Source organism: Gallinula chloropus (assembly GCF_964237585.1).
Source record: "Gallinula chloropus genome assembly, chromosome: 4".
NCBI classification, from domain to species: Eukaryota; Metazoa; Chordata; class Aves; order Gruiformes; family Rallidae; genus Gallinula; species Gallinula chloropus.
In genome coordinates this window covers 29455788-29469106 of record NC_140088.1, presented here as the reverse complement: position 1 = coordinate 29469106, position 13319 = coordinate 29455788, and the positions used below count along the sequence as shown (strand labels likewise).

The window sequence follows — 13319 nt, the reverse complement described above, 5'->3', positions numbered from 1 at the left end:
AGTAAAGTTCAATGCTTAGGGTACAGTAAAAATTTATTCTGATCAACAAACATAATTAGATCAAGAACAAGAACTTTTCTTAAACAAGCATGGAGTAGTATAATTTCACCTTGCATTTCAGAAAACTCTTTTGTACATTAACAAGAAACTTGAAACTCCACCTGTAGAAGGAAGTATTTCTTTTCCTTTCTCCATTGTTCTTAATTCACTTTTCTTTTAAAGGACCCAATTCAGCAAGACATTCGAAACACCTACACACATATGTAAGTATTTTAGTAGAGGTATGACTAGGTGAGTTGAATTAAACCTTGTATTACGATGAACAGCTTGGCAGATGGTGCCCGTGCTTCTCTTCTGCAAAAATCTTGCTCCTGGGCTAGCTGTTCTTTCTGCCTTGTTCATAAAATTTCTTTCTTGCCTCAGTATTTTCCTTCTCTGACTTATCTCCACACAGAGACGTCTATTTGCTTGTGATAAAAAAAAAACAATTGGAGGTTAATCAGTCACATGCCTGGCTCCAGACCCTAGTCATATCAGTGTTAACATAAGCATTGACTCCAATGCTCGAGATGCAAGAAGCCCTCCATACGTGGTGGTGAGTCGCCTATATCTAGAAGCTGTACACAAAATGGCAGAAGCCAACTCAAATGGTTGCTATTTGAGTCAGCTGGGAAATGAAGGCGTTTAAAAATTTGACATTGTTTCCAGGATGCTGATCACAGTCATCTGGTGGCGGTGTAAATACCGCACATATGTTTTGCCTCTCTTTGTGCTCTGGTAATTCTATTCACTAAATTAGTAAAATTTTGCAATACAGAAAGTCAGGCAAATGCTGACAACTGCATGTAAAGTCTAGACATTAGGCAATTATTCATGATTCTTCACTCCCTGTCATATAAGGAAATGAGAAAAATAGATTTATGCTGGTCTTAAACTTGCCTTCTACATGGACAAGACAAAAGGAGAATAACCTTTTGGAGAAGTCCTTCTGAACTGGGCATATGAACTGGGGCTGCTGCTATTCCCCGTCTTGGAGAAAGTAAGCATAACCCTACCTGAAGCAGTCCTCAGTGCATGATGTGCTGAGGATTTGGCCAGGCTTGAGTCTATTACTTCTGCCCTGCATTACTGAAATATATGAGGATCAAACTTATACATAGCACCCTCTGGGTCACTCCAGGCTGGCACTTAGAGTAATTTGAACAGTCCTTTTAGCTAGATTATAGCTTCAGAGGTTTTCCATCACATTTTTAAAACCCTTTAACTAGTATCTTGCCCATGGTTAAAAGTACATTCAAAGAGGACCTCTGAACATTAAAAAGTCAGAGTGGAGTCCAGTGTGCTACAAACTGGAACAGAGGGCATAGAACAGCTGCTGAGACATCTTCTGTTGCATACCTTGAAAATCTGAAGAAAAAAACTACATTACAAGAACTATCCTCATTTCCAGTTTATGCACTTGAAAATCCAATCCAGTTTAAGCTAGCTCAAGGTAGAATCCTCTGGTTTGGGATTTTTCTTTATTTTTCCCTTTGTTGCAGTGCGAAAGAAAACTTAATTCCTCCTGATGATGACTCTGACATGCCAATGATGCTTTCTGAAGCAAAAGGCCTATCACCCTTGTCTCCTATAGGAGTTGAGCTTCATAGCAGTGGCAACTGTACTTCTCAGTGCCCAGTCCAGAGATCTGGGAGAAGAAAAAGGCATCTAATACTTCACCTTCCCTCTGCAAATGCGCAAAAATAGCCTAAACCACACTCTAGTACTGACATAAAAGCTACTGCCCTTTTTGATAAACTGCAACTAATACAAATAGGAATTCTGCACCTTAAAGCTATTGTTGACAAAAAAAGAAAAAAGACATCAAGCCCTAGTTTTGTGCCTGTCATCTGATTGCTAACACTCATTAACAGAATTTCCACACTGCTCAAGTACAACATTCGCCTGCCGGACGCCTATTTGACCAGCACACGTGAAGACATTCTTTCCTATGAATGATTTGTAAAAAACTGGTGAAAGTGTCCCAGTTGCAACAATCGGAACTAGAAATGCTACCCTGAGCACCTTTTCTATGAAGGCTGCTTCCCATACATCTTTTGCACTTCACATCAAAACTGACCCTAACACAAATGTCACCTGTTGTGACATTTGTTTTACAGTAGACAGAGAACGACACAATATTCCTAGAATTACAAAGAAGTGCTACTGAGGACTGAAATGCTGTCCAGCAATGTTCCCATAACTAAAATAACAAATGATAAAAATGCACATCTACTGTTTGAAAGTCAGTGAGAAATAAGGCATGAATTAAGATTCCCCATTAAAAATAAAAGCTGGACACACATTCCAGCAACCTCAGATGACTTTATTTGGACAGGCCTGGCATTTTCGTCCCTCACAGCTGGAAGACTACAGTAAAGGCCATGAAAGATCTTTCTAATCACTTGTCATTTTAAATTGACAATTACCTCTAGAACACTAAAATAATACACCTGAAATTTGGTTAATATGCCCGGAAATGGAAAGAGACTCTTTTGTTGATCTCTCTTCGCATCAGCTACATGTCAGCAGTTTTATGTAACTGAGGGTCAACTGCTTAATTTCCCCACACAAAGTACTATTCTGAAAACCTCACCATTTCAATGGGTTCTGCCTATATTTTGCTTCTATCCATTTCATCTAGAGGATCACATTTTACAACTGCTCCAAGATGAAATGCAGAACTCTCCTGGAGCTTGAAAGAACAAATACATTTGTCATGAGTTCAAAAGACTTCTCAGGAAGCTGGAGGAAATGCTGCTCACAAAATTGCAGACCTTCCCAGGATTTCCAGCGAGGCAGAGAGACCAACGATCTCAGATTAGGCTTGTGATATCCATCATCTTTTAATCTCATTTATTTCCTAGCTTTGCTTAACAGCAGTTTATGTACCTAAGAGTTGTTGTCCCATTGCTCAGAATATGCCACGGCCATTATGGCTGCTCTGCCAATACATTCTTACACTCTCTGACTAACAGCTCTTGCACACAATCAGTCTGTCATTTAAACACTTGTTAATGGCATAAATAAATGATTTTTAGAAAGAGGGAAAATGATGTCATGATCCAGCTCTCCACTAAAGTTTCACTTGCTTCAGTAGAAATGGCCTGGGCTTTGTTCAAAATTACTCAATCTATTAATATTGAAGGAAAAGAAAAGAATGTAACAAAATAGCTACAAAAGCTCCATCACATTTTTTCCCAGATCAGCTTATAACCCAGATTTCATATTCCTTTTAGTGCTAACAGTTTTTGTATAAAACAGCCAAAAGAAACAAGCTTTCAAAAGAACTGTGCTGATTACCTGTTGGGCATGAGCACATTGTTTCATAAGTATTTTTGTTTCTATTTCAATGAACTACACCCAGCCAGCACAGCAACCCTCACACTTTCTGTGTTTCTAAACCTAAAAAGATCACAGAATTAATTAGGGTAGCCTTCCTGAAAGAATTCATGAAAACACTTTGTTCTTTTCTCTGTCCTACTCCCCTTATCAAACTCTACAGAGTAGAATTTAAAGCCAGCTACACCTCATAGCTTGTTGAGTTTCCCTAGGCATGACCTTACTTTAGAACATGAGGCATGCATGTTTGAACACTAAATTAGACTTCAGGATCTGGCGATTGTTGATTAAAACTTTCACTGAGCTGAAAGGGAACATGATGAATTATATAGAACCAATCCCACAGGACGTGAAAGGCTGATTTTAAAAAATAAAAATTAAAAAAACCACCCACCATAAAATAAAAATGAAAAATGTCTCAAAGACAATTATAATAAGAATACTGGCCCCCACCCTATGTTAATAGAAATCAGCATAGCCCTGGAGTTCCACTGATTGGTTTTCACCAAGGATTGGGTCTGCAGGGCAAACACTTCTGCAACATTACTTGGATTTTATTCTACTGCAACTGCTTTCTCTACAACTCACTGGCGCCTGAGCTGCAGCTGTGTAGCTAAGAGGCAAAGCAATGAGCCAGATTCTCCCACTACTTATTGTTTTTAAATTGGTTTATCTCTACTGACTTCAGTGGATTTGCTGCTGAACTGCATTAGCCTATTAAACAAGAGGACAATTACATCCATTGATTTCAATGGGAATTTTGTCTGGACATACGGAGTGACAGCAGAATGCAAGATTTGGTTCTTCATTTTAAGACTGTTCTTTTTCAGGTTTAGTTTCCCACCCCAAAGATGCTTTGTCCACTGCACTCTCTATTTTTTGTGTTGTTTTTGGTACAGTGTTGACATAAACTAGTGTAATTAATATAACAGCCAAAGGGACATGATTGAAAATAATGTTCCTCTGAAGCCTTAGACATCTAAGGGAAGATTTGCTGGGGTTCTCTTTCATTGTAGAGAAACCTTCAAAACAGTTTATGAGAGTCAATGAGTCATCATCAGGCGTCAGCGATACATCTACCAGAGACTGTCCTTCAGATTTCTCCTCAAATTACAAAGCTTGCCTGGTTTGAATGCTGGAAAAAGGAGTGGTTACTTTCACAGATCTGTCCCTCAGATTTTCAGTCACACAGAACTTGAGCAACGTCAGGGTAACATCAGTTAAAACACATAAAGATGGTCACAGTGTGAAAAATAAAGGCAAAGTGAATTGGAGAGAAAGAAAAACAGATTAAATGGGAAGAGGCCAAATCAGATAGAGCAAGCACAAGTCCAACTGAAAGAAAAATTATGAACAGAATAATGTGAAGTTTGGATGGATGAGGCTCTACTAAGGAGACTGACTGACACAAAAGATTTAGTTGATGGGGCTTTTTCGCATGTTTATGAGAAAGCCAACATTGTAATCAGACTAAATTAGTCTGCACAAGGCTGAAGAAGAATAGTCACCTAACATGAATCTGAACGTAATAAACAGTGACAATTCATCATTCAGTGCCAAAAATGATTTGAATCTCTACACAAGTGAGAAGACTGTCACAAATGGGAAAAAAAAATATCTAGAGATCACACTGGGTGATAAACAAACACATTCCAACAATAATAATGCTTCATATACTTTTAATATCAGAGCCTGTCCTCTTCATTCTGAGCCACAGCTCAATCTGTGAAAGCACTTCTGCCTTTTTCTCGTTGAAGCATTGTCAGTGGGCAAGATGCATGTGTGTTTCTTGTCAGCCAAAAAGACGCACACATGCCTGCCCCAACATTCCAGATCTATTTTTCAAGAAACTCCTCAGTCAATTTCATACTACCAAGAGCTGTTTAATACCTCTCTTACCTGCACAACAACAACCTGAATGGACACATGATCTGGGAGTCTGATTGGTGCTCGAAAATACTGTGATAACGCAACCAGAAGATGAAGTATTGCTACGAGACTTTTAGCATGAACAGCTGAAATAGATATTAAAAGCACAAGTTACAAACTGCAAAGTAACTAAGGCACATATTCATACTTTTTAGGATGTAGGGATTATGGGACTCTCTTCCTGGAGCCAGGAGGCACTTTTAAGGCACCTCTCCTTTACTGGTCTCCTCCTGAGAATGCAGCCCAGTCAGTAACATGGGTCAGCACCAAAGCATTACTTTTTGCAACATGTCTGGATGCCATAGGCTTGTGTAGATGGAAATCTAAAGCTAATCCAATAGCCAGATTTCATGCACGGCAGTTTAAGTGCTGTCTCTGCATTTGCCTTGCCTTTCCTTTATTCCCTTTATTTTACTAAGGATTTATGGACTATCAGAAAGATATTTTTGTACTCATAACATGCACTTATTCATTTTTAAGTGTCACAACGTCTGCAGGATGATAAACGAGCCTATTTTGGCAGAAGCCTTAAGCAATAACTTACTAAACTCAATGACTCAAACATTCCTCATGAAGTTGTTACAGTTCTTGTTATTGAAGCTTTTCACAGCAGGCTTCATATGGGTAGTTAACACTAACATGACTTACAAGATATCAAAAGCCATACTGTAGGAAATCCTTAATCAAGTATCAAACCATTCGTATGAAAGTGAATGATTTCTACTTATTATTGCCTTTCTTCTTCTATTTTTCTTTTGCTTTTATAGTTTTTCCTAGAGTATATTCCTAAATGAACGTTGCTAGCTACAGTACAGAGCACTTACATGTTTTTTCTGGTACGTGAATTAACCAACAGCTACTACCTTACTGCAGTGGCAAAGCAGCATCAGATCCCCTGAAATATCCCTCTCCGCTGTCTTTCAATGCAAGTCTCAACCATGTCATGGAGATGCCCATTCATGTATAATATGGCATTGCTGTCAAATTTTCCTGGGGTGCCAGTGGTCACAGTGGAGGTGCTTTAGCAGAACACAAAAAGTCTGTCTGCCTAGCACCAATGTATGCTACAGCTGGCTCCAGCTGCTGCTATCTATCTCTACTTAAGCTCTAACACACATGTAAAACATTAAATTTAAACTAAAAGTTAAATTGTCTGGCCACTCCAAACACCCAGCCTCCAGCTGCATAACAGAGAATGGAAAAACCTGGGGGTAGGTTGAAGAGCAATGGGGACAAAAAACTCAGAAGGACCACACGAAGAGGAAAGTCAGAAGATGCCTAATGTTCACTCTTCCTCCCTCAGACTATTTCTATCCCTCTCACTAAGTTGTTGTGAATGGAATGGGATATAAAACAGCTCAGCTCAAGACAGGTACAGGACACGGGGAAACTGCTAGATACTGGTCAAGGTATTCACCTATGTGAAATGATTCTGGGTACTAAACTTAAATGGAGAAGCCTAATTTTCTAAAATTGTTAATAACCTGCTTTCCACAACAGATATGCACTAAAATGCCTTGTTTTGGGCCACTGTGGGCATTTCTATTAGATATAAATACATTCATTTTTAATACAATACAACAGGAAGAGTGTAATCCTAATGTTAATGAGAGTTTTGTAATCAAAATCTGTAGTCAGATTTAGCCAAACAATCAGAAATACTGTAAACACAGAGTCCTATGACGTAACTCTCCTTCTGCCCATCTACTAAATTTATGTAGGCACTTGCCTGTTCCAACAAACCAATCCAGTAACAGAAAACTGAAGCTGGTACGTATATGGACTTAAGAGCAGAAATACCATACTCTGACAAACTGAAAATTTTGTCTACATTGGAGGTTGAGCATGGGTAAAAAAAGTGGAGACTACCACATCTGGAAGTGCCCTGCAGAGGAGCTCCTACCACAAACACCAGGTTTCAGCTCTCCCTTATCATTAGGTATTTCAGAATTCCAGACAGCAGCTATAAACTCTTGGCTGTCAACAAATTAGAACAACATAGAAAACACACAACTTACAGTCAACGTTCCATTTAATGCTTCTTGGAGGGAGTTTAAGGGTTTCATTGATCTTTTCAAGCACTGTCTGTAGCTTCTGTTTTTGAGCAATTTCAGACTGAGTAACTTCAGCAACATTTAGCTTCTCACTTTCAAGTTTCTCTGAAGTGATAATAGAAAAAAAAACCAGAAGAAAACCCATTGTTGACTCCATGAAGAACACAAAAACATTACATGCACCCAGATGTACAGTCAGGAGATATTAGACTTCCTAGTTTAAAAACTGTCTGCTTTTCTTTCCAGAGCCACTTCCCCCCCCCAGTTCTGAACTCCTAAAGACACAGTTTACATTTTCCCTTTATCTACCCATTGCCAAAGGGAGTGCAAAGCATTAATAAAAGCCACACTAGTAGCAAAAAAAATATTTGCTGCAACTCTCTTTAGGGAATACCAGACTCTGATATAAGGCCCATTACATCTACTGCTACTGGATAGAGTATTCTCTATGCAACTTAAAGAAGATTTGTTTCATCCATTTCAGCCTCCTGGCTTCTCCCTCAAATTCAAAAGATTTGAAAATTTTCCTTGGCCCATTTGCAATAAAAGTGAAGTGACACCACATTCACAGAGGTGAAGGATGCACCCAAGAAATGTGAACAAGTATTTCTGCAGGTAGATGTATGAAACCAAGTAAAACCTTGGACAATATGTTTCTGTGCAACCACAGCCCTTTTCTGCACTCAAAATTTGCAGAACATTTTAAAATACTTTATGAATTGATTTGCTAATAATTAGGAGATTGCTGCTAGACACATACATACACAGCTTACTGTTTACCATTAAATAGTAAGAAAAGAAAATTCAGTGGTAAAAGCTCCCTGATAAGAACAAGAGAAACAAAATGCTTGGTCTCCTACCAATTTACTATATTATTAAGCTTGGTAAGAGCTGATTGTGTTCTCATCAAATCAAACTGAGAGAGGAAGCCTATGAATCCTAAGAGTCTGCTGTCTCATTGGGTTCCTTGTACCTCCACAGAAATCAGTCTGGGCACAGCCTCACATCAAGACCAAAGTCTTTGACTAGCACAGACCTGATTCACGAGGAATTAAGAGTAAAGGAAAAGGTTCCACTGCAATCAGTAAGTGCTGGATTAGTATATGCATAGAGCCAGGCTGTATCTGATATGCATTTTTTGGGTGTTGGGTGAAGTCACTGGATGTCTGCCCATGAGAATCAAATTGCTCAGTCTGGGGCATATCCAGTCCATCACAATATATTCAATAGCTTAACCACTCATAGAAAGGAATAGTCTGTGTAGTCTTTATTAGAAGTGCTCACATGAAGTTTCGAGATTCATTTAAGATACTGAAAATAAATTTACTGGACACTTTATGAGTTGTAGTAACGAAGAAAATGGCTTCCAAGCCAACAGTTAAAAAAGCACATGCCAGCTCTGTATTAGCAGTTTCTTTTCTCTATCTGTTTCTCAGCTGAAGCTCAGTTTGCAGTCCACTGGGTACCATTACCTCAGGAACTTTAAAAGCCAGACATCAATTCAGAAAGAAATTCCAACTTTCCAGAGGAACTTTGCAATGTGAATGAACTATAGTATGGAATCAGCAGAGATTAAAAACATCCACCGTTGCACTGAAAATACCCTTGCCTTCAAGCTTACTTTCCACTTGTAACACGGTTAAGTTAGTACAGCACATATGCAGATAATAAATTTAATTGGAATGAATACTGTTGCCAAGACAAGAACCCTCCCTCTCTAGCACCGCAGGTAGGCTTTATGCTGTTCTCATCAACTACAGAGCACCACACATTGCTCTGTACCTATAAGGACTGTGCATGCAGCCCATTGCTCAAGGGTCTCATAACACAATGCTATTTTTATATCACTTAGTGGCATAAATGTAAGATGATACCAAGGCTTCTAAGTAGGAACAAGTGATCCACTTACTGACAAAGTGCCCCAACAGCATGCACGTATATTTTTCTTACCAAATAATTTCTGCAATACTTGTCCATCATACAAGTCTTCAGCCAAGTCTTTCACAATAATCCTCTCTCCTACCAACACATCATTAATCCAGTCAATTAATACCTATATGGGAAACAAAAATTTGGCAGTGTTATACACTATTCATTTGCAATTTAAAACACATGTCATTTTGTACAATGATGAAAATATTTAGCAGAAAGAATACCAAAGCTGCAATGGCTCAAAGGACAATCAGTCTTAAATTCCTTCAGAAGAAACCAGGAAGGAGTCTTCTAAGGTGGTGGTGCCGATGCACCACATGGTCTAGACAAATACTGCACTGACGTAGTGCCTTCTGGAGTGAAATATGTCCTTTGCTTTCAGTAATATTTTAGTATTTTATTGTGAAGCAAAGGGTGTTGAAGTTGATTCTAATGAAGTTTCCTGCTGAAGTTCTAACCCCAAAAGTCAAAAAGACTGTGAGGGAAGTCGGTATGATCTTAGACTAGGGGTGCGATGGGACTAAGAATCTGGACTCCAAATTTAATCCAAATTCTTAAGTCTCTCTGTGTCATGCCTTGAGAAAGATACCACAACAAAAGACCTGCTTCACTGGGATGTACACACCATGTGGTTTTGTTTAATTAATATCTAAACAGTGCTTTGAAGAGGTTGAATGAAAGAGGCAGGGAGACCATTAAAAGGAGTTTCACCTTCCTGAAAGTGTTTACATGCTTTTCATTACCTTCATTAGTTCCTGTAATTTTGGGTCATTTCTTGAATTTGGATCAACCATTGTTCGGACTTCATTTTCCTCTGGAAGGTTTAAAAGAAAGGTATTAGAAACTATTACATACATGACACTTTATTTTACATCAAGCTTTTAAGTTGAGATGTAAAATTGTTGTGAATTACCTAGCATAGTGTCCTCAGGGTCTAGTTCAAATGGAATTGGACTGAGAGGTAAATTAATGGCATTTATTCCTTCTTCCTGTAATTCGGATACTAGGAAATAAAAAAGAAGAGCTTGGTCAAATTTCAGTTCAATTTTACTTATTATTTCACTCTTGCTAAAAGTAGCATTAATTGTCTTAATTTCTTTACAAGAACATGACTCTATTAGATAAGCCACTAGGTGTAATTACAGCAATAAAATACAGCTCACAAAAATGGGAGGGCCAGCCAACCAATCTTCACTTGTATGAGCATGGTTTTTTGTACTGGAATCAGTGCAATTTCCTCAAATCTTCTCCAGGATAAGGCCCATAGTCGTCAAATTTTAAAAGGCTTGCTTGCATTTTAATGGTCCTGACATTTTAACACTAATGAATCATTTTGTCTAAGGGAAATCATAATTGCTTTCAGCTACATTATCCATGCTCTGGAGATGCTTAGAGTTTAGCTGCCTTAGAAGAGCTGGGTCTGGCTATATATCCACACAGGTGTTGCCAGACTGATAAACTATTTGGGACTCAAAGTGCAGTTGCAGCACACAGCTCCCTCCATTGCACAGGTCAGAGACCAGGTACAGTAGACTACAGGATGCTTCTGGCCTGTGTTCTTGGCCCTTCTTTAGCAGAAACAACAGTAGCCACACACAGATCTAAGATACATACCCTTAGAAAGAAGAACTGCCTTTGTGTGGAGTCTAGATATTGGGTGAGGAAGAACTTGAACATGGGAATGGGAAAGTAATCAAAGATCCCACAGTTTAGAGATGCCCACAGTTCTGAGGGAATATAGACAAGTTCTTACTCAGCCAAATCCTCCTAATGCTGCAAAAATCAACATTCTTATAATATATGCTCTAAAAACATACAGACAGAGAGGTCCAGAGAAGTGTAAAAGCAGTCCTGCTGCTAGTCTGTACTGCACAGGTTTTGTACGTGGTACGGGCCAGAGCAACTTTATTCATTCCTCTGGGTGACCCCAACTTCAATAGGTTGCAAAGACAAAACCCCTCCTTCACTGTCCAAACACCCCTCCATAACAGCAGAGAATAAATACAAACAAGCTGATATACTAATCCTACTGCAATGGAATAACAGATAGCACTGTGCAGGGACGGTTCCCCATTTTGGTGACCAGAGCACTTTGTATCCACTTTGTAACCAAGAAATCAGCACAAACTTGAATTACCAGCAAAGAGGCTCACTGTCTTGTGAACAAGTAAGTAATGTTATTTTGACCACTCATTGTCCAGTGTACAGACCTTTAACAGAATGAGCTGTTAACACAACTGTTGCAGTCAGAGATTAAACTTCAGTAACTGAATTAAAGCATCACACATGGGTACTGCAGGTAGGTATATACCCCCTCTGATATGAACTAAAATATATGATTTACACGCAAATACAGATTTACCATCTAACATTTCAGATTTACTATCTGAAGCTTTCCTCAATTTATTTTTAAAATTACAGAAACAGTTTAGGTTTGGAGAAAACAGAAAAGTAGAAAGTGACAATAGAGAGTCTGTGTTTTGTTCCTGGCCACAGGACTGCCTCCTCAGGTTTTACCTCTCTGCCTGAACTTCCTGTGTACAATAAGCAATGCTCAGTTTCACACAAACACCGTGATAATTAGTCAGTTGGTGTGATAACAGTACTTAAAACTTTTCAAATATTTTCTACACTTTGTGAAATGCTTTGTGCTCTGCCAGAAGAAGTGTCCGTGCATAGTTCAAATCTGTGTAGCTGTATTCAGGCATCTGTGTAAGATTCATAGCAATGATGGTTGTTAGAATGCTTATTACTTTTAATTGTACAAAACTCCACTACCTTAATACCAAAAGATTTGACTTTGTACACTCACCCTGCTTGTGTATCTGTAAAATACAAATACTGAGCAGCCCTAAAGAGTCATAAAATAATGTTGACAATAATAGTTCCCTAGATTGTTGTATATCCTCTAAAACTGATGGCTGAGAGCAATGGACCAAATTAATCCCTCATGTAAATTCACTGAGTTCTGAGGAGTTATAGTGGGGATGAATTTGGTCTAGCATGTACAATCTTGGGAACTGTTTACACTTAATGGCCATTTTTTGAACTGCTAGCACCCCTTAGAGAATATCGCTGTTGGTTTTATTAACCTCTGATAATTTCTTCCCCATTTTGGTTCAAAATCGTTACAGGCATAAACACATCAGTGGATAGAAAACTTCCATGTGGAGGTCTCTGTTCTGAAATGTTTAGTTCATGGAGGACTTCCACACAGATTCCTAGGCAGAAAACTTTTTTTTCACGTCAACCCCAAGAGCAAGCATAGTAAATAAAATCTGTTCAAGCCAACTGGCTCCCCTGAGCTTTCCACTGAGCAGAGCTGGATGAAGACATAGTGGAAGAAGCAGTCAGCTCATTTTCCTAGTGAAGGACAGTGGGGAAAGCTTTTGAATTCTCTCTCCAGGGAGCAATCCACTGGCAGAGCTTGCTGACACTTCTCCAGAGAGGAGTGAACCTTTCAATGCTAAATGTTTTGTAAGGCATCCTTTACAAGGCACACTGAACCTTCATATATATGTCCTCCAATATGGACAACTATCACATTCTACTTGTAACAACATGGCCTTCACCATATCATGACAGTTTCTGAATATAAGAAAAAGCAAACATATCCCTGCACAACCCCCCCTCCCTCTTTCCATAGAAAGGGAACATCAAACATAAATAAAATAATAAATATATATGAGAAACTAATACATTGATCTGTTCTAGAATGCATTTTGAGTGTTATATTTATTAGTAGGGGCTAAGTCCTGCTCTGATGTATGCAGGTATATATGTAACGCAAATGGTGGTCTTGTTCCCCCAAGCAGCTCACCCAAATCTATATACATTTCTCACACTTGCAGAGCCCACCCAACACACCTCCCAGATGATCCAAAGATCCCACATGGATCCACTCTGCCCAAGAGGACAGCCCCTCCTCAGTCATTGCATTCTGCAGTGCACAACCCAAGGTTGGTATTGGTCTCCTTCGCTACTGGCCCCTACAAGCAGAAAGCATGATGGAAAAACCCTAAG

General features: G+C 39.0%; 1 protein-coding gene across 1 annotated transcript in view; it reads right to left on the bottom strand.

Moving 5' to 3' along the window:
- Positions 1 to 13319, bottom strand: part of PARVA (parvin alpha) — a gene marked incomplete at both ends in the record, with an annotated part of 62717 nt that overhangs the window by 9918 nt on the left and 39480 nt on the right. The window contains 5 exons of the mRNA XM_084263885.1: positions 5281 to 5396; positions 7329 to 7469; positions 9315 to 9417; positions 10040 to 10110; positions 10210 to 10299. Of these exons, the coding sequence (XP_084120011.1) occupies positions 5281 to 5396; positions 7329 to 7469; positions 9315 to 9417; positions 10040 to 10110; positions 10210 to 10299 (521 nt within the window). The remainder of the gene's footprint in view (positions 1 to 5280; positions 5397 to 7328; positions 7470 to 9314; positions 9418 to 10039; positions 10111 to 10209; positions 10300 to 13319) is intronic.